The sequence below is a fragment of the Sapajus apella genome, unplaced genomic scaffold (assembly GCF_009761245.1).
Source record: "Sapajus apella isolate SASKATOON/1434 unplaced genomic scaffold, GSC_monkey_1.0 scaffold174, whole genome shotgun sequence".
NCBI classification, from domain to species: Eukaryota; Metazoa; Chordata; class Mammalia; order Primates; family Cebidae; genus Sapajus; species Sapajus apella.
The window spans coordinates 375,917-400,652 of NW_022437114.1; the positions used below are offsets into that span (position 1 = coordinate 375,917).

Consider the following 24,736-nt stretch of genomic DNA (forward strand, 5'->3'; position numbering starts at 1 on the left):
CTCAAGTCTGTGGGTTTCTATTATGCCGCACACAGAGCAGGGACACTTGATGGCCTGTGTGCCTAGCATCTTACAGAAGACTTCTTCAAGTGCGGGTGCAGGGCCTCGCCTCCAGAGTGTCTGATCCGGGAGGGTTGGGTAGGGCCCATGAATGTGCATTTCTAACAAGTTCCCAGGTGACACCCACCTTGCTGGTCCAAGGACCCCGCTATGAGAACTGCTGCTATAAAAGGATGCTGTTTACCTCTGTTTTCCTTCTATATAACCTTCCCAGACCTAGACTGGAGAAGCTCTTTAGCCCTTATGTTATCCCTGGGGTCCTTGCCCCAACAGGTTGATTCTTTTTTTTTTGAGATGGAGTCTCAGTCATCCAGGCTGGAGTGCCATGGCAGGATCTTGGGTCACTGCAACCTCCCCGGTTCAAGCAATTCTCCTGCTTCAGCCTCCCGAGTAGCTGGGCCAACAGGTTGATTCTTCTGACTCAAATGTACAGACAGGGCCTGGACCTGACGCTAGCTGGGAAGAGGGTGGTGCCTGGTTCCATGTGGCCTGCCTTCCACAGACTGCTTGGACTCGGAGATGGAGCTTGGCAGGAATGGAGCTTTCCCCACCTGGCCTAACCATTTCCCTTTTATCCAGAACATTTTTTTTTTTTTGAGACAGAGTCTCACTCTGTTGCCCAGGCTGGAGTGCTGTGGTGCTATCTCGGCTCACTGCAGCCTCCACCTCCCTGGTTCAAGCAGTTCTCTACTTCAGCCTCCTGAATAGCTGGGATTACAGGTGCCTACCACCATGCCCAGCTAATTTTTGTGTTTTAGTAGAGACAAGGTTTTGCCCTGTTGACAGGGCTGGTCTTCCACTCCTGACCTCATGATCCACCTGGCTTGGCCTCCCAAAGTGCTGGGATTATAGGCGTGAGCCACCATGCTTGATCTATTCAGAACATTTCTGAGAAATATCCTAGCCAGGCCTGGTGGCTCACATCTGTAATCCTAACACTTTGAGAGGCCGAAGTGGGCAGATTGCCTGAATTCAGGAGTTCAAGACCAGCCTGGGCAATATGGTGAAACCTTGCCTCTACTAAAAATACAAAAATTAGCTGGACATGGTGGTGCATGCCTATAATCCCAGCTATAGGGGAGGCCAGGTGTAAGAATCGCTTGAACCTGGTAGGCAGAGATTGTAGTGAGCCAGATTGTACCACTGCACTCCAGCGTGGGTGACAGGGAGACTCTGTCTCCCAAAAAATAAATTAATTAAAAAACATTATATTATAAAACATTTTATACAGCTACAAAAATGTGTTTTATGTATTTATTTATACATACATATATATAGATGTATACACACACATATATTTTTAGAGATGCAGTCTTGCTGTGTTGCCCAGGCTGATCTTAAACTCCTGACCTCAAGCAATCCTCCTGCCTTAAACTACGAGTAGTTGGAATTACAGGCGTGAGCCACTATATCTGGCTTAGAATAGTATAATAATGAGCCCCTAGGTACCCATCACTCTGCTTCAGCAATTGGCAACACAAGTCCAACCTCCTGTCATCTGTACCATGTCACCTCCTCCCCTCGTATTATTGAGACAAATTCACATCAAACTATTTTTTACCTGGCAGTATTCTAACATGAACCTACAAAATATGCAAACATTTAAAAAAAACCCAGCAATATTATTTTCTCATCTAAAAATACATTTCCTTAATAATATCAAATAGCCAGTCTGTATTCAGATTTATAATTGCTCATAAAATTCATATGTGCTTTATTTTTTCCAGTTTGTTAAGACCAGGTTCCAAATAAGTTTCACATTTTGAAATTGGTTGCTATGTTCATTAAGGTTACCAAGGAATTTTAGATCTTTACAGACTTTTTTTTTTTTTTTTTGAGATGGAGTTTTGCTCTTGTTGCCCAGGCTGGAGTGCAGTGGTATGATCTTGGCTCACTGCAACCTCTGCCTCCTGGGTTCAAACGATTCTCCTGCCTCAGCCTCCAGAGTAGCTGGGATTACAGGTCCCCACCACCATGCCTGGCTAATTATATATATATATATATTTAGTAGAGATGGGGTTTCATCATGTTGGCCAGGCTAGTCTCAAACTCCCAACCTCAGGTGATCCACCTGCCTCAGCCTCCCAAAGTGATGGGATTATAGGCGTAAGCCACCACGCCCAGCCCAGACTTTTTTTTTTTTTTTTGTCTTCCTTGTAACCACATTACAAAAGTGAATCATATTCTAGAAATTGGGTTAAGGAACAATTTAACAGATTATTTGGAACATAATGAAGACATCTCATACTTTCTAGGAGGAGGTGGGTAACTTGAGATGGGTCCCACTGTGTTGCCCAGGCTCGTCTTGAATTCCTGGACTTAAGCAGTCCTCCTGCCTTAGCCTCCCAAAGTGTTGGGATTACAGGCATGAACCACTGCACCTGGCCTAAAAAGGTTTTTTAAAGAAAGACAGATGACCATGCCCAGGGGTGTCCATTTGTAGTGGTGGAGAGGAGTGGATGGTGTGGAGCTGTCAGTGTGGCCCTGCCAGGTGAGACTGGGCTGCCTAGCCCCCGTGGCCTCATGTTGTCCCTGGCTTTCCTCTGCAGGGAATAAGTCAGACCTCAGCGAGCTTCGGGAGGTCCCCCACGCTGAGGCACAGAGACTGGCCGAGCATTATGACATTCTGTGTGCCATTGAGACGTCTGCCAAGGACTCAAGCAACGTGGAGGAGGCCTTCCTGAGGGTGGCCACGGAACTCATCATGCGGCACGGAGGCCCTCTGTTCAGCGAGAAGAGCCCCGACCACATCCAGCTGAACAGCAAGGACATCGGAGAAGGCTGGGGCTGCGGGTGCTGACCGGTGGCTGGGCCGGCAGGCTGGGAGCTCCCCACCTCCTTGCTCTCCCTGGCCTGCCAAGCCCAGCCCTCCAGAGCCAGCCCTCCCAGGCACCGGTGACTAGAGCAGCTGGGTGAAACCCTGGAGCTCTGCATCCTATGGTCTGGCTGTGGGATGGAGGCTCTCCTTGAGGAAGGGGAAGCAGGGTACCCTCGAGGGCCACCCTGCCATCCAGCAGCTGGCCCTCCGCGATCTTTACATTCCAGGCCTGGCCTGAGCCCACCGGTGTGTGCCACAGTAGGAGGGGCCAGTGGTCCTCCCTGTCCCACGCCTGCTGGCTCTGTTTCCTCTCTTGGGTTTGCTTAACCTATGGCAACAGGTTGTTGCTTTCCAGGGATGTGGCTGGTGCCCTGGGTTCTTCCAGGCCATCCTGGGGCTCCACATGTAGCAGCAGTGTAAGAATCATGAGACCCACAGACTTGGTGTCTGAGTGCAGCTCCAGGGAAGCCCTAGCCCCTTCCAGGCAGGGAACCTGCTTCTTGCCTTCACTGCCTGTGCAGCGCTCACAGACACCTCCCTGGGGCCTGGCTGGCTGCCTTATCAGGACCTCTGAGTTTTCTGGCTTTCTTTGTAGCTTCTCATTTTCATAGGCACAGCATGGGGTCACAGCCCATAGCTAGGTGGGGACTGTCTGCTGGCTTGGGGCCCAATGTTTTGCCACTCAGCTTTCAAAATTAGCTAATCCTTCAGTCCAGCACTCAGAAGGCTGGTGGGTGGGGGAAGAAGATGGGAAAGTGGATATTTAAGGTCAAAGTAGAAGCTAGCGGCTGGGCGCAGTGGCTCATACCTGTAATCTCAGCACTTTGGGAGGCCAAGGCAGGCGGATCACGAGGTCATGAGATCAAGACCATCTTAGCCAACATGGTTAAACCCCTTCTCTACTAAAAAAAAAATACCAAAAAAAGAAAATTAGCTGGGCATGGTGGCACACATCTGTTCTCCCAGCTACTCGGGAGGCTGAGGCAGGAGAATTGCTTGAACCCAGGAGGCACAGATTGCAGTGAGCTGAGATGGCACCACTGCACTACAGCCTGGGCAACAGTGCAAGACCCTGTCCAAAACAAAAAAAAAAAGAATCTAGCATCCTTGAGGCTCAGGATGAGAGGGCGCTGCAGGGCACCCAACCTTACCCCACAAGCAGAAGTCCTGCCAGCGGTATGCGGGTCCCGGTCTAGTTTTATAGAGTCGAGTCTTCCAGACAAAAAAGGAGAGGCCCTGGCAGTCCTCGGCTTGGCCCATTTTATTCTCCTGGCTCTTAACTGCCTCACCCTGAGTTGGGCACCAAGGTTAGAAGGCACAAATGGGAGGGAGGATCTGGAAAGAAGCATTGTTCTCTGGGCGTGTGGCTCAGAGGGTTCACAGCGAGGAGAGAGTCGGGGCCAGGGCTGGAGGGGCCAGGTGATCTTCCCTGGGGTTGTGGGGGGCTCCTGCCCTACCATATCTCATCAGGAGGGGGCCCCACTGCCCCCCAGGCCTTAAGACTGGGCTGGGAGAGAAGATGGGGAAGTGTATGAGGCAAAACAAAACCAGCCTGTTTCCTCCCCTAGGCAGGCTAGGATCACCCTGCAGCCCGGGCTCTGGTGGGAAAGGAGAACTGTCATCTCTTCCTTTGTTGCTGAAGAGCAGGACCAGGTGGGGTCAGGGGCCAGAGTGCAGGGGAGGGGGCTAGGGTGGAGGTTGCCGGGGAAGCAGATGGGAGTGGGCTGAAACCTGGGTGGGGCTGGTGTGACGCTGGCTTAAGAAGCTGGAGGGGCTCCTGATTCACATTGGATTTCAGTTTCTCTTCCCCAAGAGGCTGCGGGAGTTGGGGCCTCCTCCAGCAGGAACCCTCTGACCCCTGTAGGGCCTGGACTTGGGGTGAGCGGGCCCTCAGGCAGCCCAAGGTTTCTATTTGCATTTGGTAATTTTTCATGTCACCTATTTATGAATATATAAATCTTTATACCAAATTTATTTTTTAAAACATGGAAAAGTTGCCTTTATGGAAACTTGGCAGAGCCAGAGTGTACATATTCCTAAACCATTAAACAGATTTCTGTAATGAGCCACTGTGCCCAAGACTGGTTTTCTCATCTTTGAACCCAGAGCCAGCCCAGGTGGCCGCCTGCCTCAACTAGCCTCCAGGCCTCCACACTTGCCAGTCTGCTGCCCAGAGCCCTCCGAGACCTTCCCTCTGCCCCTAGGCCCCTGGGAGACCCCCTGAGCAAGAAGCAGTTGGTGCCTGAGGGGAAGTGGAAGCTTGGGCTGGGTCCCTTCTCTGCCAAGGACACCCCAGGTTCCCACTTTGGGTTTGTGTTGGAGAGGGCTCTGGTGATCTGCAGGGGCACCCTCAACCCAACCTCCACATGAGGGAAGCGTCACTCTCCTGAGCAGGCCTAGGTGAAGCGTTCCTTGCCTAAGCCTTGTAGCCACATTGATTCCATGATAGCAGGAATAACCCCACCCCTGGATCCTGGGCTGAAGACATTTCCTACAGAGAAGTTTTCCCACCCCTTCTCAGACACAAACGACAGTGTCCAGGGCTCAGGGCCTATGCCTGGGGTTGTGGGGGCTCTGACCTGTTAATCTGAGTTAGGACCTAACAGCACCATGAGGGGCTCCTGCTCCTGTGATGTGACCAGCATAGAGACGTTACCAGGCACACAGTAGGTGCTCAGAGGTTAGCTGAGTGCCTGCATCAGATCTCTGGCACTAGGAAGCCCATAAACTCCATAGTCCACCCACCAAGATAATCAGGGGTCTGTTCCTGGTCACTCAAATAAGGGTTCTCTGCTGAAAGGGACTCTCAAAAAGCAGGGCTGCTAGGGGTCAGTCGCCCTGAGGAAAAAGGGGTCCTGGCAGTGCTGCACCCCGTTGCCAACCCCAACTGTGAGACAAACTGACATGATGGGGCTTGGAGCAGTTGAAACCCAAGTGTGCCCTGTCCGTGACCCTGGGCAGGTCATTTCTCCTCTCTGGGCCTTGGTTTCCTCAAATGTGGGATCCTAATCCCTGTCCTGTTTGCATCCCGGGGAGCCCTGAAGAGATCCCAGGAGGGGAGCACTTTGTGCACTGAAGGCCTGGAACAGGGGACTGGAGGAGGAAGGCCCAGAGCCCTTGGCTTTCAAGATAGGCCTGGCTCCAGGCACCTGCCATCCTTCCCAGGGAGAAGGAAGGCCTGATGTCTGAATTTCCCACTCTCTTCTAAATACCAGGAAGCACAAGAGTGTACATGTGCCCCTTGGAGGACAAACCCATAACCAGGCCTGTCTCACCCTGGCCACCCCTGTGCTCCCCAGAAGCTCAGACCTGGGTCAGTCTGTCCCTAGGGCCCTCTGAGACCTCTGCGCAAACCACAGGACGGCCCAGACCCCGGGCAAACTCAGACAGCACAGGTCCAGTTCTCGACTTCAAAGTATGAAAGCTGAAGCTGGGGCCCGAAGGGTCTTGCTCAGAGCCCCCACCATGTTCACTCCTGAGCCCCCACCTGCAGGCCCAGGCTGGGTGCTGGGTTCCAGAGCTGAGTCTGCCTTGGTGCCTCCATGGGCTCCCAAAGCTGCAACCTGGAGCCCCCTCCTCCCTGCACACATTTGCCCCTGGGCTCAGCTGAGGGCTGGGATTGGCCAGCCCTGCCCTCAGGGAAGCCAAGAGGCAAGGGGGCCCCTTCCCCATCCTCACCTATACCCTTGCCACTCCTGTCCCCACCCAGCCTACCACCTCCTGCCTGGACCTCTGCCCCAGCCTCCTCCTGACCTAGTCCTGCCTGGACCTCCCCTTGTGACCACAGGGAATGTCCTCAATCAAGTTCCCTACCCGCTAGGTCCCGACTTCCTTGCTCAGGCCCTTTTCACAGAGCCTGTGGCTCTCAGGCTCCTTAGAGAGGGCCCAGCACTGGCCACTCTCCCCTGACCCAGAGCCACACACGGCTCTGCCACCCTCGGACTGAGCTGCTCCCTGCAGACCAACCATCTCAGGCATTCTGCTGTGTTGATGGGCTCCTGCTCCCAAACAGCCTGAGCTGGAGCCCTGGCCCCAGAAACAGTCATCTGGCCCTGACCCTGAGCTCCCGGACACTCCAGTGACCCTGCAGAGGGCAGGAGGCCAGGCCCCATCCTGCCCACTGGCTGTAGCTGCTGACCATGGTTCCCCACTGGAGAGCTAAGCCCCAGCTCAGAGGAAGCTCTAGAATCAGCTTGTGTCCACTGTGTGCTTTCAACAGGCCATGGTGCGGCCCATTGCAAGCAGCCCTGTCTACAGCTGTGGTCACAGAGGGCCACGGTGGATCAGCTCCCCCATCCTAGGCTCCTGGGATCTGGTCCTGTCCTTGCCACACTTGGAGCTGGGGCTTCAGGGATTCCCTTGAAGGAAGGCAGTGCCCCTGTGACTGACCACATATCCTAATGTCACTGTCACCTCAGAGCAGTCGGCCCAGGGAACAGGCTGAAGACTTGGAGGTTTCCATTTCATATCAGATTTTTTTTAAGATGCCTGTTTTTATTTATTTATTTTTTATTTTTGAGATGGGATTTCACCATGTTGGTCAGATTGGTCTCGAACTCCTGACCTCAGGTAATCCACACCCCTTGGCCTCCCAAAGTGCTGGGATTACAGGCATGAGCCACTGTGCCTGGCCTCATATCAGATTTTTAAAGATTTGTTTCCTAGCGGCTAGGTGTGCTGGCTCACGCCTGCAATCCCAGCACTTTGGGAGGCCCAGGCAGGTGCATCACCTGAGGTCAGGAGTTTGATACCAGATTGGCCAATATGATGAGACCCCATCTCTACTAAAAATTTAGCTGGGTATGGTGGCAGACACCTGTAATCCCAGCTACTCAGGAGGCTGAGGCAGGAGAATCGCTTGAACCCGGGAAGGGGAGGTTGCAATCAGCCAAGATCGTGTCATTGCACTCCAGCCTGGGTGACGAGAAGAAGATTCCGTCTCAAAAAAAAAAAAAAAAAAATTTGTCTCTTAGCACAATAATTGTGTTTGCTATATTCTGGCCCTTCACCCTGCCAGGAAGCTACAGGATCTGTGCTGGTTGGAGGGAAGCAGGAGAGGTGTGGCCCACTGAGAAGCGGTCACATGGCAGAGGAGGCCAAGAGAAGAGAGTGTGACCAGGCAGTCCTAGGGGAGCTCCCAGGAGGCCGGTGAGTGTGGCCCACCTGCTCCTGCCTTGCTCCACGTACTGTTCGTGGGTCAGCAGCCTGCACATCATCCAAGAGCCTGTACAAAATGCAGAACCTCAGCCTCTACCGAGACCTTCCAAGTCAGAATCTGAATTTTATTTTATTTTATTTTTCCAGAATCTGAATTTTAAAAAGATCCCCAGGGGGATCCTCATTGTGTGCACATGACTGAGACACTCTGCTCAACATAGCCTGCTCACTGCACAAGCATGGCCCAGGGTTAGGCCCTGACATCCTAGAATTTTCAGGTTCTTTCATTGGCCTGAAGGATCTTATCTCTATTTATGTCTTGGTCAAGTGTCTTTTCCTTCCTTCCTACAGGTGCCAACTTCATCTGCAGACTTCAAGGTCAAAGGGCTCACGGCTCGCTCCTTAGCAAGGCTCAAGCTCCATCCCATAGCCAGAGGCAGCACCATGAATGGAGTCAGCAGGGCCCCTGCATCACCTTGACACCCAGACACTCTTCTCAGGGCACTGTCATCATCCAAGTGCCACTCTGCCTGGAAACATTCGAGCTTGTCATCCCTAATAGTCAGGTTTTTGTTTTGTTTTAAATTTTCTTCATGTTACCTTGTCTAAGACCTAATATGGTCCTTGATCTCTTCTTAATCCTTGACCAACTTGACGCTGTAGACTCTTTGGGCAGAAAAGACATACATTCACATATAGGTGCCAAATATGGTGCATTGTCAGGTGTGAATAGACATTTGGCTGAAGGCAGCTCAGTTTCCACATCTAGAATCTTCAAACTTCTATCACAACAGTGGTTACAGTGACCCAAGGTGGTGGGGGCTGATATTGATTGCCAGGTTTCTGCAAACCTGTATTGTTTTCAGCATTGTACAAGAATTCATAAGACAATTTAGGTGCTTTGGCCTCAAACTGCACATCTAGTCAGTGCAGAACCCTGTGCATCTGGGCTCCAGGGCCTGGGCCTTAACCCTGGAAATTCTGAGAGTGGACATTGGATACTTGAGAGTGAGGTGGTGGCCACAGTGACAGCTACCACATAATCAGGATTAGGTTCAACGACATGGACACAGTTCTAAATGAACTTTTCTGAAAATAACGCCACTTTTAGGGATCTATCGGAAGGAATTTTTTTTTTTTGAGACAGGGTCTAGCTCTGTCACCCACGTTGTAGTGCAGTAGCACCATCTCAGCTCACTGCCACCTCCACCTCCTGGGATCAAGCCATCCTTCCACCTCAGCCTCCCGAGTAGCTGGAACCACAGGTGTGTACCACCACATGCAGCTAATTAGCTAATTTTTATAGTTTTTTTGTAGAGGTGGGGTCTTGCTATGTTGCCCAGGCTGGTCTTAAAGTCCAGGGCTCAAGTGATCCTCTCACCTCAGTCTCTCCTAGTGCTAGGATTCCAGGCATGAGCCACTAGGCCTGGCCTAAACTTTACAGTTTTCTATAAAAAGTATATATTATGTTAACTCTGAAAGAGTCATGAAAACAATCTAACATTTAAAAATGCTTATGATGCAGTATTCACTGAATGACTCAGAACACCAAAATATAGAATTGTTATGAGTGATGTAAAAACTAGAGTCTGGGCTGGGTATGGTGGCTCACGCCTGTAATCCCAGCACTTGGGGAGAACGAAGGCAGGTGAATCACCTGAGGTTGGGAGTTCAAGACCAGTCTGACCAACATGGTGAAACCCAGTCTCTACTAAAAATACAAAATTACCTGGGCGTGGTGGTGGGCATCTGTAATCCCAGCTACCTGGGAGGCCGAGGCAGGAGAATTGTTTGAATCCAGGAGGTGGAGGTTGCAATGAGCTGAGATCACACCATTGGACTCCAGCCTGGGCAACAAGAGCAAAACTGTCTCAAAAAAGAAGAAGAAGAAATTGAAAAGAGAACCCCAGGCTTGGGACAGCAGCCAGAGTGGATGGCAAAAATTTGGTTCCAGGCCAAAAATAGACGGTAATGTCCACACTTACTGCCGCAGAACCCTGGCTTCCTTCCTGCCTGGCTACCTGGCACAGGCAATGGGGTTTCTCCCATCCCCACCGCTCTCAGGAAGATCCTGTGCTGGAGAAATGGGAATGCCTCAGGGAAAAGATCTCTGGCTAAAGACATTAGGGGACCCCTCCCCAGTGAAAGAGGAGCTTGGTCCAAAATCACTCAACAGAGAGAAGCCTACCCATTGATAAGTCCCATCTGGGCACTCAGGCTTCCAGAAATTCCCAGACCTAAGGAACGGCCCTCACATGGAAGACAATGTTTAAAACAAACAGGAGAAAGGAACGCCAGGCAAAGAACAGGAGAGAACTTAGAAATTTATTTTAAGAACAACACAACACCCAAGAGCTCCTTGGAGTAATGACTGCCTCCAGGTCTGGGGCAGAGAATGTATAACATGTGCCAGAAAGCAGAGGGTCTCACCCAGGGACTCGGAGTGGTCTGGAAAGAACTCAGTGGCCAGAGGCCTCCAGCAGGCCCACTGGCATCACACAGATAACAGCTTCAGCGGATGTGTAGAAAGCCACGATGATCCACACCCCGCCCAGAGAGGAGGAAGGTGGGGGGAGGAGGAGAAGAAAAAAGAGGAGGAAGAGGAAGAGGAGCGGAAGAAGAAAAGTTTCTGCCTGTTGGGGTTTAAATCCTCCTTCCCTTAATCACCTCAAGGTTCCCTTAACCTTTTCATGTCAGACTCTAGTTTGTTTGTTTGTTTGTTTTGAGACGGAGTCTCACTCTGTTTCCCAGGCTGGAGTGCAGTGGCACCAGGCACGGTGGCTCACACCTATAATCTCAGCAGTTTGGGAGGCTGAGGTGGGTGGATCACCTGAGGTCAGGAGTTCGACACCAGCCTGGCCAATATGGTGAAACCCCACCTCTACTAAAAATACAAAATTAGCTGGGCATGGTGGCACACGCCTGTGATTCCAGCTACTCAGGAGGCTAAGGCAGGAGAATTGCTTGAATTTGGGAGGCGGAGGTTGCGGTGAGCCACGATGGCACTGCTGCACTCCAGCCTGGGTGACAGACAAAAATAAATAAATAAATAAAATAAAATCTAAAAAATAAAAATAACTGCCAAGGAATTGTGGTGCCGTGTGGGCAGGGAGAGGAGACCACACCCCTGCCACCACGTGGTCAGTATGCCAAGTGTAGCTGGAAGCCTGGGGCAGGCCCCAGAGGCATCCCCACAGCACAGGTTATCTGTGATGGTTGTCTCTTGTGACAGTTGATCATACGAATTGGGTCACTCTTGTCACACCCAAATAAAACAGAGCCCAGAGGCGGGGGCAGGAGGATGGCACATAACAGTGCCCCAGGAATGTCATTCTCTATAGCCTGACTGCTGAGGCTGCCTGCTCCAACCTGAAGCCAGTTTTTGTTATGTTTCTATGAGACAGAGTTTTTGCTCTTGTTGCCGTGCTGCAGGCTGGAGTGCAATGGCACGATCTCGGCTCACTGCAACCTCCATCCCCGGTTCAAGCAATTCTCCTGCCTCAGCCTCCCAAGTAGTTGGGATTACAGGTATGTGCCACCATGCCCAGTTAATTTTTTTGTATTTAGTACAGATGGGGTTTTACCATGTTGATCAGGCTGATCTCAAACTCCTGATCTCAGGTGATCCACCCACCTCGGCCTCTCAGAGTGCTGGGATTACAGGTGTGAGCCACGGAGCCCGCCAGAAGCCAGTCTTACCTGATAGCTACTCATACCACCTGCTTCGACTCTAAGATGAGTTTCACTTGCTGTCACTCACCAGTCAGAGCTGGCCGGTGCCCCCAGATTTTATTGGTGCTGATGAACTTTCTGAAAAACAGTATTTACATTTCTCCTTTCAATAACACCTCCAACTTCCTCTTTGTTCTTCAGACATATTGAAGACCACTTACTTGGTCTGTGTGTAAGACCCAAATTGCAATTCTTGCTTCCCAAATAAAATGTTACATTTAGAGATTAATCTCTGTATTTTACTTTATTTATTTATTTTTTGAGACAGAGTCTCACTCTGTTACCCAGGCTGGAGTACAGTGGCACCATCTCAGCTCATGGCAAGCTCTGCTCCTCAGTTCAGGTGATTCTCTGCCTCAGCCTCCTGAGTAGCTGGGACTACAGGCATGCACCACCAAGCCTGGTTAATTTTTGCTATTTTTAGTAGAGACAGGGTTTCACCACATTGGCCAGGCTGGTCTTGAACTTCTGACCTCAAGTAATCTGCCTACCTTGGCCTCCCAAAGTGCTGGGATTACAGGCGTGAGCCACTGTACGCAGCCTAATCTCTATATTTTAATCCTTGACTTTGACACTCTGGAAAGTGCTTTTCTGGCTGTATTCAGCCTTCTGCTTAAATCACTCATGAGGCATTTCAGGTGGTACCAGCCTCATCCCTTTGTTAAGTTCCTCAGAAATTTGTCAAGGTATTCGAAGGATGAACTGAATTTAGAGGTTCATCTGGGAGACATGAATCTTGCTGTCATGAGTGTGTACATTTTTTGTTTATTCACACCTTACTGTTCTCAACAATATTTTGCTCTAGTTGTTTTTTTTTTTTCTTAAAAAAATTTTTTTTCTTTTTTAAGACAGGGTTTCACCATGTTGGTCAGGCTGGTTTTGAACTCCCGACCTCAGGTGATCCACCCGCCTTGGCCTCTAAAGTGCTTGGATTACAGGTGTGAGCCACCACGCCCAGCCCTCTAGTTGTTTTTTAATAAACCAAATTTAAAAAAACTTCTTTTAGAGATGGAGTCTCATTATGTTGCCTAGGCCACTCAAACTCCTGGTCTCAAGAGATCCTCCAGCCTCAGTCTTCCAAAGTGCTAGGGTTACAGGCATGAGCCACTGCACCTGGCCAATAAACCAAATTTTAATACTGCACTAAAGCTCTGGATCTGTGTGGCACAATAGGCTTTTTAGAAGTCCTCAGGCTTGCCAAAAGCCCACGGGGCAGGGACAGAGAATCAGGGAGAATTCAGTTGGGCTCATTTATTTTATGTATGAGCTACTGCCTAGAAGCTGGAAAAAGGGGCTTAGTGCTAAAGACGTTGGAGAATCTTTACTCAACTTTCAAAAAACTCATGGCAGTCGGGCGTGGTGGCTCACGCCTGTAATCCTAGCACTTTGGGAGGCCAAGGTGAGTGGATCACCTGAGCTCAGGAGTTCAAGACCAGCCTGGCCATCATGGTGAAACCCCATCTTTAAAAAAATAAATAAATAAAAAAGAAAAAAAAGAAAGAAAAAAAAACTCATGGCAAAATATACAAACATAAAACATACCATCTTTGTCATTTTTTAAAAGCACAGTTCTGTAGCGCTAAGTCTGTTCCCATTGTTAGGCAGCCAGGCTCGAGAGCTTTCTCATCTGAGAACTAAAACTCTACACCCACTTAACAGCTCCCCAAGTCTGCACTCCAGACTTTCTAAAGGCAACTGAATGGGTGACTTCAGTCACAAAATAAAATTACCCACAAGTCTGTTAAAGGATACAACATAAATATATAAATAGCTGATTTTTTTTAAAGCCTTTCTGTGAGATCACTCAACTTTCTAAACTCAGGGGAAGAATCTGGAAAGAATGATTCTTCAGGTTATGACGGGGGTCCGCGGAGCTTTTCTGAAATGGAGCACATCAAGTGAAGAGTGTGTATTCTAGGCTCTGGCCTTGGTTGTATTGACTGACAGGTAGGTGCAAACTTGGCAGGCTGGGAGAACTGCAGAGCCTGCCTTCCCTTTTTATTATGGAATCTTTGTAAACCAAAAGCCTCAAAGTTGTTTTCTTTTCTTTTCTCCTCTCTCTTATTTATTTTTATTTTTATTTTTTAGACGGAGTCTCATTCTGTTGCCCAGGCTGGAGTGCAATGGTATGATCTTGGCTCACTGCAACCTCTGCCTCCCAGGTTCAAGCGATTCTCCTGCCTCAGCCTCCCAAGTAGATGGGACTACAGGTACGTGCCACCATGCCTGGCCAATATTTGGATTTTCTGTAGAAATGGAGTTTGTCTTGATGCCCAGGCCAGTCTTGAACTGTTAACCTCAAGTGATCCACCAGCCTCAGCCTCTCAAAGTTCTAGAATTACAGCTGTGAGTCGCTGCACAAGGCCTCAAAGTTGTTTTGTAATTAGTAGGTGTTGGAAATAGATGCTCGGTGCCATAAAGAAAAATTAGCACTAAGACGAAGGATCTTTTTTTTTAAAATTAATTAATTTTTTTATTGCATTTTAGGTTTTGTGGTACATGTGAAGAACATGCAAGATTGTTGCATAGGTACACATGTGGCAGTGTGATTTGCTGCCTTCCTCCCCTTCACCTATATCTGGCATTTCTCCCCATGCTATCTCTCCCCAACTTCCCACCCCCCACTGTCCCTCCTCCATTTCCCCCCAACAGACCTCAGTGTGTAGTGCTCCCCTCCCTGTGTCCATGTGTTCTCATTGTTCAACACCCACCTATGAGTGAGAACATGCGGTGTTAGATTTTCTGCTCTTGTCAGTTTGCTTAGAATGATGGTTTCCAGGTTCATCCGTGTTCCTACAAAGGACACAAACTCATCGTTTTTGATGGCTGCATAATATTCCATAATGTGTATGTGCCACATTTTCCCTGTCCAGTCTAACATCGATGGGCATTTGGGTTGGTTCCAGGTGTTTGCTATTGTAAACTGTGCTGCAATGAACATTCGTGTGCATGTGTCCTTATAGTAGAACGATTTATAATCCTTTGGATAGATACCCAGTAATGGGATTGCTGGGTCAAACGGAATTTCTATTTCTAGGTCCTTGAGGAATCGCCACACTGTCTTCCACAATGGTTGAACTAATTTACACTCCCACCAACTGTGTAAAAGTGTTCCTATTTCTCCACATCCTCTCCAGCATCTGTTGTCTCCAGATTTTTTAATGATCGCCATTCTAACTGGCGTGAGATAGTATCTCAATGTAGTTTTGATTTGCATTTCTCTAATGACCAGTGATGATGAGCATTTTTTCATATGTTTGTTGGCCTCATGTATGTCTTCTTTTGTAAAGTATTTGTTCATATCCTTTGCCCACTTTTGAATGGGCTTGTTTGTTTTTTTCTTGTAAATCTGGTTTAGTTCTTTGTAAATTCTGGATATCAGCCCTTTGTCAGATGGGTAAACTGTGAAAAATTTTTCCCATTCTGTTGGTTGCCAATTCACTCTAATGACTGTTTCTTTTGCCGTGCAGAAGCTGTGGAGTTTGATTAGGTCCCATTTGTCTATTTTGGCTTTTGTTGCCAATGCTTTTGGTGTTTTGATCATGAAATCTTTGCCTATGCCTATGTCCTGAATGGTTTTGCCTAGATTTTCTTCTAGGGTTTTTATGGTGTTAGGTCTTATGTTTAAGTCTTTAATCCATCTGGAGTTAATTTTAGTGTAAGGTGTCAGGAAGGGGTCCAGTTTCTGCTTTCTGCACATGGCTAGCCAGTTTTCCCAACACCATTTATTAAACAGGGAATCCTTTCCCCATTGCTTGTTTTTGTCAGGTTTGTCAAAGATCGGACGGTTGTAGATATGTTATGTTGCCTCCGAGGCCTCTGTTGTGTTCCATTGGTCTATATCTCTGTTTTGGTACCAGTACCATGCTGTTTTGATTACTGTAGCCTTGTAGTATAGTTTGAAGTCCGGTAGTGTGATGCCTCCAGCTTTGTTCTTTTTGCTTAGAATTGACTTGGCTATGCGGGCTCTCTTTTGGTTCCATATGAAGTTTAAGGTGGTTTTTTCCAGTTCTGTGAAGAAGGTCATTGGTAGCTTGATGAGGATAGCGTTGAATCTGTAAATTACTTTGGGCAGTATGGCCATTTTCACGATATTGATTCTTCCTAACCATGAACATGGAATGTTTCTCCATCTGTTTGTGTCCCCTTATTTCGTTGAGCAGTGGTTTGTAGTTTTCCTTGAAGAGGTCCTTTACGTTCCTTGTTAGTTGTATTCCTAGGTATTTTATTCTCTTTGTAGCAATTGTGAATGGCAGTTCATTCTTGATTTGGCTCTCTTTAAGTCTGTTATTGGTGTATAGGAATGCTTGTGATTTTTGCACATTGATTTTGTATTCTGAGACTTTGCTGAAGTTGCTTACCAGTTTCAGGAGATTTTGGGCTGAGATGATGGGGTCTTCTAGATATACAATCATGTCGTCTGCAAATAGAGACAATTTGACTTCCTCCTTTCCTATTTGAATACCCTTTATTTCTTTTTCTTGCCTGATTGCTCTGGCTAGAACTTCCAGTACTATATTGAATAGGAGTGGTGAGAGAGGGCATCCTTGTCTAGTGGCAGATTTCAAGGGGAATGCTTCCAGTTTTCGCCCATTCAGTATGATATTGGCTGTTGGTTTGTCGTAAATAGCTTTTATTATTTTGAGATACGTTCCGTCAATACCTAGTTTATTGAGGGTTTTTAGCATAAAAGGCTGTTGAATTTTGTCAAAGACCTTCTCTGCATCAAGTGAGATAATCATGTGGATTTTGTCTTTGGTTCTGTTTATGTGGTGAATTACATTTATAGACTTGCGTATGTTAAACCAGCCTTGCATCCCCGGGATGAAGCCTACTTGATCATGGTGGATAAGCTTTTTGATGTGCTGTTGCAATCGGCTTGCCAGTATTTTATTGAAGATTTTTGCATCTATGTTCATCATGGATATCGGCCTGAAGTTTTCTTTTCTTGTTGAGTTTCTGCCGGGTTTTGGTATCAGGATGATGTTGGTCTCATAAAGAAAAGAGGTGTACTAGCCCAACACACTGCATTTTGTTGTCGTGTTTTTCTAGTCTCTTTTTTTTTTTTGAGACGGAGTTTCGCTCTCGTTACCCAGGCTGGAGTGCAATGGCACGGTCTCGGCTCACCACAACCTCCGCCTCCTGGGTTCAGGCAATTCTCCTGCCTCAGCCTCCTGAGTAGCTGAGATTACAGGCACGTGCCACCATGCACAGCTGATTTTTTGTATTTTTAGTAGAGACAGGGTTTCATCATGTTGACCAGGATGGTCTCGATCTCTTGACTGACCTTGTGATCCACCTGCCTCGGCCTCCCAAAGTGCTGGGATTACAGGCGTGAGCCACCACGCCCAGCCCTTCCAGTCTCTTTTAATCTGTAATAGTTTTTGTGCCTTTGTGTCTCATTCCACTGGCATTTTAAAAGAAGGCAGAAATCACAATTTTTATGTAAAATCTCCTAAATTGAATGTTGATAACAAACTTAAAGTTCTAAAAAGTCTTGAGTGATCCATACGAATACGTGTGCTAGGCAGATTTGATTCATGGTTGCTCTGTGACGGGTGATCAGAAGCAGACTGTAACAGTGGCAGGTGGCTGAGGTTGGAATCAACCCAGAGGCCCCTCTGGAGGTCACTCATTGTCTGGGAGTGGGTGTGACTCTTGGACCCTAATCTTGGTGGGCTGGAGAATGTTTCCACAGGACCAGAATTGGTCCCTGGTGGGACACCTAGAACCACAGCAAGACTGCTGACCTGGGCAGGGGTCCTGGAGGAGACCACCTGCCCCAAGGACACACAGCCTGGTGCTCCTGTTGTGCCTATTGGGGGTGAACTGGGCATCTCAGTGTGAGGTCAGCACCCTGCGCAGGGCCAGCAGTGCTCAGGGCAGTGGCACTGGCTGCTTGATATGCACCCAGGTGTCACTGCCTCTTCCTCCTAGGAAGTCAGAGGGTACAGGTGCAAGGTGTAGGGCACAGGTGGGCAGTGGGACCCCTCACAAACAGGGGGAATGTAAACCCCAGGCAGATGTGCCTTCCCCAGAACTGTGTCCTGGTGGAGACGAACCCTGGATTTGATGGGGAGATCTTGCCCTAATCTCAGCCCCCAACTTTGTTTTCTTTTTTTTTTTTCCCCGATAGAGTCTCGCTCTGTCACCAGGCTGGAGTGCAGTGGCACAATCTTCACCGCTCACTGCATTCTCCACCTCCTGGGTTCAAGCAATTCTCCTGCCTCAGACTCCCAAGTATTACAGGTGCTGCAACCACACCTGGCTAACTTTTTTGTATTTTTAGTAGAGACAGGGTTTCACCATGTTGGCCAGACTGGTTTTGAACTCCTGACCCCAAGCAATCTGCCTGCCTCAGCCTCCCAAAGTGCTAGGATTATAGGCATGAGCCACCGTGCTGGCCACAGCCCCTAACTATGTGGCCTTGGGAAGCGAAGTGACTTCCTTTCTTGGGACTCAGATTCTTTAAAGGCAAAATGGGCAGGGTTGGACTAGAGGTGAGGTTTTTGGAGCCGTGTGGTTTCTCGCCGTGTCTCAGGGCTGACCACAGGGGATAGCTGTTACTGGGGTGTTGGGACTCCAAGAACCCCCAGACCTGCTTTAACCTTAGTAGCTCCACACAAGTTTGTTTATGTATTGACGGGCTTCCACACAAAATTTCACTAGAGAAAACGATTCAGTGCTTAAGGAAAAATCCCTGGCTGAGATTCCAAGACACTGCGGGTCTGCAGCTAATTTATGCCAGACTGATGGTACAGCACAGCACAGGTCGCCTCACATCCCCCAGAACAAGCGTGTCCAACCTGTGGGCTGTGGGTGCACGCAACCCAGGACAGCTTTGAATGTGGCCCAACACAAATTCATAAACTTTGTAAAACATTATGACTTTTTTGTGATTTTTTTTAAGCTCATCAGCTATCATTAGAGTTACAGTATTTCAAGAATTGCTCAAGACAATTCTTCACAGACGAGTGAAGCACATGATGGGGCCTGTGGTGAAATTGCTCATGCCCTACGTGACGGGGACAGGACCATGGGAGCGGGCTAGGCCCTGCGGGAAGAGGAGAGCGGGCCGACCACTGAAGAACAAATAAGGAGAAGAGGGAGTCCATGATGGACGGAGACTGAAGTGGAGTGGCTGGAAAGGCAGGAGGAAAGCTGGAGAGCGGGAGTCTCAGAAACCGGGAGGACAGTTTCCAGAAAGATGGACTTGCCACCTGTGCCCAGTGCTGCACAATTAGCCGGCTGCTCGAGTTCCGCCTCCATAACAGACACTGCAGCCTGTTGTCTTTTATGTTGAGAGCAGCTTTCGTGTTACAGCAGAGAAAGAGGCCTCCCAGTGAGCAGGTGGCCAGCAGAGAAGCCAGTGATCAGGAAGAGCGGCCGGATGGGTGGGTCGGTGGTTACAGCTGCTGGTAAAGTTACCCTAGACAGGCTGGGTGCAGTGGCTGCTCACGCCTAGTAGTCCCAGCACTTTGGGAGGCCGAGGCTGGCCGATCAGCCAGGAGTTCAAGATCAGCCTGGGCAACATGATCAAACCCTACAAAACTTAGCCGGGTATGGAGGTGCACGTCTGTGGTCCCAGCTACTTGGGAAGCAGAGGTGGGAGGATCGCTTGAGTCCAGGAGGCCGAGGTTGTGGAGAGCATGATCATAGCACTGCACTCCAGCCTGGGAGACAGAGCGAGAGACCCAGTCTCAAGAAAAAAAAATTACCTTCGCAAATCCCCCATGTGCAGGCAGGTCTTAAAAATCCTCTTGAAGGAGATAACCAAGAGGAGGCCATCATGCTGACTTTTGGGATAGATGGAGGCTGTGAACACCATGGACATTTTGCTTATGAGGGGTGAGGGCACGCAGTGGTGAGGCGCTAGTGCTAACAGCTATGGTGACGGTGGGGGGAATGGTGGTACGCGTGCAGAGGGGATGATGTCAGAAACTGTGGTGGTGACGGGGGCACCCAGAGGTCAGTGTGAGGCTGGCGGCAGGGGAGGTGGTGTGGATGACTGTCAGGGAGGGGAGATTGTGTGAATTGCTGGTGAAGTTGCCTGTGCAGGGGCAGGGTTGGCACTGAGGTTGGGCTGCTGTTGCTGGTTGCTGAAATGTTATCCCTAGTGTGCTTGCATTAGGAGGCGGGGCCTTTGGGAGGTAATTAGGGCCCTTATAAAAGTGCTTGGGGTTGGCCAGGTGCGGTGGCTTTGGGAGGCCAAGGCAGGCTCATCGCTTGAGCTCAGGAGTTTGAGACTAGTTTGGGTAACATGGCAAGACCCCGTCTTTGTCAAAAATTAGCTGGGTGTGGTAGCGCATGCCTGTAGTCCCAGCTACTGGGGAGGTTGAGGTGGGAGGCTGTGTTGAGCCGTGATCATGCCTCTGCACTCCAGCCTGGGCGACAGAGCAAGATCCTGTCTCAACAAAAAAAAAAAAAAAAATGTGTGAGGGAGCTGGCTGCCCCTTCTATCCATTTTGTCCCTTCCCCCCGAGAGGAAGAGGGCCCTCACCAGACACTGAATGTCAGTGCCTGGATCTTGGACTTCTCAGGCTTCAGAACCATAAGAAATCAATGTTCACAGTTTTTATAGTACCAGACTGTGGCATTTGGTTGTAGCAGCAAAAACTGGCAAAGGCAGATGATGACTTTCCAGGGAGTCACCGTCTCCTGGGGTGCTTGTGTGACCAGCCATCCACCTCGGGAAATCCCTGCCTGGCTTCAGAGGGCCCTCCACCCTCCCCACCCTCAGGGGACTCATGGCCCGGGCAGCCCACAGGTTCTCGCGGGACCGAGCAGGACAGGGCCTGGAATCACCGGTGCATACACACAGCCTCAGGAAGGCACCGGAGCAGGGGCATCTGTGTTGCACCCCATGTCGGGGGTAGGGGACTGAAGAGCCTTAGTTCCAGGGTCCCCCATGGGCCTGGAAGCTTTTGAGGGAGCACTTTTCACGTGTGAAAGAGAACATCCAGTTACCTAGGCCTCCACCCTCCTCCACGCAGGGTGGCGGAACAGCTGCCTCCTCACAGGCTCCCACAGGGAAACCGAGGGTGACCCATGGGAGGTGCTGAACGCAAGGCTTGGACACACCTGGTGCCCAGGGCGCAGATGCCAGCTTTTACGATCGTTCTTCTTAGGCAGCTGTGTCACAGCAGAAATCACAGACTCAGCCTGATCCAATTGGTTGGCGTTCTATTTGTCCTGCCTATGTATTTCCTAAAATTTTTTATTTAGTTGCCAACATATAAAGACTTCAGAGAGTTCACATAACAATCTAGCTTTCCAAGTTCTGTGGAAGAATGGGACGCCTGGCACCTGGGCCCCATCTCCACGAGGTGACAATGGGCTGAGGCCCTCTGGATGGAACGTAGGTTCCCTGGTTTGCCACAGACCTTGTCACTCCTTCCTGGCCCTGCCTCCGAGTTTGGGGCTCCTGCTCCCACCTGAGCTCTGTGAGTCGGTGCCTGCCAGCTGCACTCTGTGCCTGCTTGGTCTGCCTGGTGGAATCTTCCGACCCACAAGCCCACCTAAGCTGGTCTGCTGGTTACACATGGAGTCCCTCCAGGGGCGGGGTCCCAGTGTAATTATATTTGGATTTGGCTTGGCCAATAACAGGCCCGTAAATATTATGTCATGTGGTTGAGAAAAGTTTATTATTCTAACACCTGGCACCAGGATTCCTCAGAGGAGGGGGGAGTTGCCTTGTTTGAAGGATTTGGTGACCACGGCTTGGGGTAGGAGGGGGACCCCAGGGTTTGGAGGTACAGATGTTAGCCCTGTAGGAGTTTGTTTTCCATGAGAAAGAGAGGGATTTGTTTTGTTTCTGAAGGAGAAGGGCAGAGAGGAGAAAAAGGAGAGAGAAGACGGAGGAGAGGACGGGCCAGGTGAGCCCCGGCAGCCTCAGGGCCAAGGTGGAGTGGTCAGAGGCCACGATGGAAAAGGGCCCGCCAAGCCATTTCTGTCGTGGGGATGGAAACCCGTACTTTCCTGCCTCCAGAACCTTTGGGACACCCTGCTTTGCTCACTGCCGTGCTGGGTGAGGGAGCTTGCTGGGGAATGTGGTGAGGGCTGGGCTCCAGTGTGAGGCTAGCCTGGGCTGTCCAGGGTGGCCCATGCCGGAAGCAGATGGCAGAGGCCATGAGACCCAGAGTCCCAGGGCCTGGCTTGGGAGGTTCAGAGACTGTGCAATGAAAAGTGGCTGGGTGGGGGAGGTGGGCAGTCCATTTTATTAGGAACTCAAGAGACAAGGAAGCCCCAACTGACGTCTGGTTATAACAAAATGAAGCCAGGTTTTCAGAAGGAGCCAGACTCAATTACGGAGAGGGGAAAAAAGGAAAAAAATCTCTGAACTTATATAAAATGGCCGAGCTGCCAGTTTATTTTGGGCTTCTGGCAGTTTGGGGTGACCAGGTTTGTTGGAGTCTGGGGATCTGCCTCAGGGATTGGTCCCCTGGCCTGGGGCCAGGGGCTCTGGGGGCCCGGCTCAGTCCAGGGCCTCTGTGGTGGCACACAGCAGGCCAGCCAGGAGAGCCAGGCCCAGCACAGCCACAGCAATCAGCGCCACGTCCCACAAGACCCCCAGGTGCACCCAGGATGCCTGCAGCTGCCAGCCACAGCTGCCTAGCTGGTAGCCTGTCAGCCGGCCCAGCGGGCTGTGGGCAGCAAAGCTGGGGCTGGCACAGCGGACCTGCAGCAGGGCCTCGGGTGTGCGGTCCTCCAGCCAGAGGCGCAGGTAGGTGAGGCTGCAGTCACAGTGCCACGGGTTCTGCGTCACGTCGAGGGTCTGCAGCTGGGGCAGGTGGTCGAAGGCTCCCGCGGGCACAGACTGAAGGCTATTGTTGGCCAGCAGGAGGTGGCGGGTGTGGGCCGGCAGGGCAGGCAGGGCTGTGAGCCCACGGTCCCTGCAGTCCACCCACAGCCCCATGGTTTCCAGGGCGCGGCAGGAGCACAGGATGGGGCAGTCTTTGGTGGCCTCTGCCGTGGCCCAGAGCAGGAACAGGGCTCCCCAGGCGGGCATGGGGCAGGCTGGCTGCAGAGAGAGGGGCTGTGAGGGAGGTCCTGGCGGCCTGCACCCATCCTTAGGGACAGTAAGCACCGGGGTGCAGTGGAGCCTGGCATGGGACGAGGCGCACTCACCTCCTTTCTCGGTCCTCGGCCTTTTCCTCTGGGAAACCAGCCAGTGACTGGGGAAGGTGGAGCGTGCCCAGTCCAGGCCTGGCAGACCCTCTCTGGACACCGTCAAAGGCAGGGCAGTGAGGGAGGCTGTGGATTGGGGGTAAGTTTGTTTTTTGGGAAGGGAAGGGACTTCCTGTCCCTTAGCAGAGACCCCAGCCCCTGCTTGGGGATGAGAGGAGCAGATGACAGCTAAATGAGTCCCTCCCCAGGACCACAGTCCCCAGAGACCAGGAAAGAGCCTTGGAGGGGCCTCCAGGCTTCGTCCAGCGTCCCCCGCTGGCTAAGTGAGCTGTTACCTGATTCCCAGATGCAGAGGACAGTGGGATGGGTACACTGGCTGGAGCAGGGAAGGGATCCCAGTGGGGCCCCCTTTGGAAAGCCACGCATCTGGGCTAACACCAAGAGTTGGAGAAACAGGCCCAGAGAGGGAAAGCTGTATGCCCAGGGCCACCTGGTGTGGTGTCAGAGGCCAGACTCACACTCGGGTCTTGTGAATGGAACCCTGGCCCTCTGTTTGGTTCTTCCTTCTAGGCGTTTCCCCTCCACAGGCAGCGCTCCCCACACCCACAGCAGGCTTCCAGTGCATAGGCGTTGAATCAACTCATTCATCTTGACTCAGCCAAGGAGATGGTGTCTTAGAGAGAATGTCCCCACCCAACCCTGTCTTATAGAGGTGACAGGAGCTGATCTCCTCTCTCCCTGCGGGAGGCAGTGCTGGGTAATACCGAGGGCCACTTACCTGCGAGGCCTTGAGTGGGCGCTCCTGTCTGGCCTGAAAAGTCCTGGCTGAGGCCTGCGTGGCAACTCGATGGGATGCAGCTGAGGTGGCTGCTGCGGAAGCAGGCGGAAGGAAGTAATGAAAATAGCCTGGCTTATCACCCTCGTGCAGCCTGGGGCCTATTTCCAGAGGCAGGAGGCCCTCAGGGGCCTGCGCCTTGGGCACACAGCTACATCTCAACCTGTTTAGGGAAGGGGGTCCCACCGTAGCGCCAGTGCTGTGGTGGGCTTTGGGATCCGGTCTGTGGAGGACTGAGGTGGCCTCTTGCCTGCTCCCAGGAGGTGGGGAAGGAGGAGACCCCCGAGAAACGTAGCTCTGCTGGCTGTTCCTCTGAATCTCAGTTTTCCTCATCTGTAAAGTGGGAGCAATGCCCCCATCCTGCCTGCCTCACAGAGGCAGCTCCCACCGGTGGAGAACGCCATGGTGGGGTGAGTGACTTTGTTTTTAACTTTCCTCTCTCGTTCTGCATATTCAAGGACAGACTCTCCTCTTGGTGCCATGGTGTTTTCAGCTCCTGCCTAGCGCTTCCCTATCCCTCTTTCTAACAAACAACTGCAGGCCTGGGAAGCAAAGCCTCTACCAGGTGTGAGTCTCTAGCTAGAATTCTGGCCTATGGTTTTAACATTTGCAGTACATTTCCTTCCAGAGCCACATTCTACTTAGAGGAGGGACACCATTTTCCATTTATGTTAGTGACATAAAGCTCCCTTTAAAAGATAAATGTATTTTGGGGTGGGCGTGGTGGCTCGCGCCTGTAATCCCAGCACTTTGGGAGGCCGAGGAGGGCGGATCACCTGAGATCAGGAGTTCGAGACCAGCCTGGCCAACATGGTGAAACCCCGTCTCTACTAAAATACAAATATTAGCCAGGCATGATGGCACACGCCTAAAATCCCAGCTACTCAGGAGGCTGAGGCAGGAGAATCACTTGAACCTAGGAGGTGGAGGTTGCAGTGAGCTGAGATCATGCCATTGCACTACAGCCTGGGCGACAAGAGCGAAACTCCGTCAAAAAAAAAAAAAAA

General features: G+C 50.6%; 2 protein-coding genes across 7 annotated transcripts in view; one reads left to right on the forward strand and one right to left on the reverse strand.

Moving 5' to 3' along the window:
• Positions 1–3,460, forward strand: part of RAB43 (RAB43, member RAS oncogene family) — a 34,569-nt gene extending 31,109 nt beyond the window's left edge. For 4 of the 5 annotated variants that reach the window (XM_032267946.1, XM_032267947.1, XM_032267948.1 and 1 more), the window contains one exon: positions 2,610–3,460. In XM_032267946.1, coding sequence (XP_032123837.1) covers positions 2,610–2,860 — 251 coding nt within the window. In that variant the 3' untranslated portion in view covers positions 2,861–3,460. Of the gene's footprint in view, positions 1–1,364; positions 1,945–2,609 lie in introns of those variants that run through there. The other variant, XM_032267950.1, reaches the window with a different exon arrangement.
• An 18,643-nt stretch (positions 3,461–22,103) lies between these two features.
• GP9 (glycoprotein IX platelet) lies at positions 22,104–24,309 on the reverse strand. 2 transcript variants are annotated; one of them, XM_032267973.1, is made up of 3 exons: positions 23,673–23,755; positions 22,895–23,020; positions 22,104–22,787 (listed from the first exon to the last, which is right to left on the reverse strand). In XM_032267973.1, exon 3 carries the CDS (start codon positions 22,773–22,775, stop codon positions 22,242–22,244), a length of 534 nt encoding a protein of 177 aa, XP_032123864.1. In that variant the 5' UTR covers positions 22,776–22,787; positions 22,895–23,020; positions 23,673–23,755; the 3' UTR covers positions 22,104–22,241. The 2 variants fall into 2 exon arrangements, with proteins under 2 accessions (XP_032123864.1, XP_032123863.1); XM_032267972.1 differs by lacking the exon at positions 22,895–23,020 and having other exon boundaries at positions 23,673–24,309.
• Between the last annotated feature and the right edge of the window lie 427 nt (positions 24,310–24,736).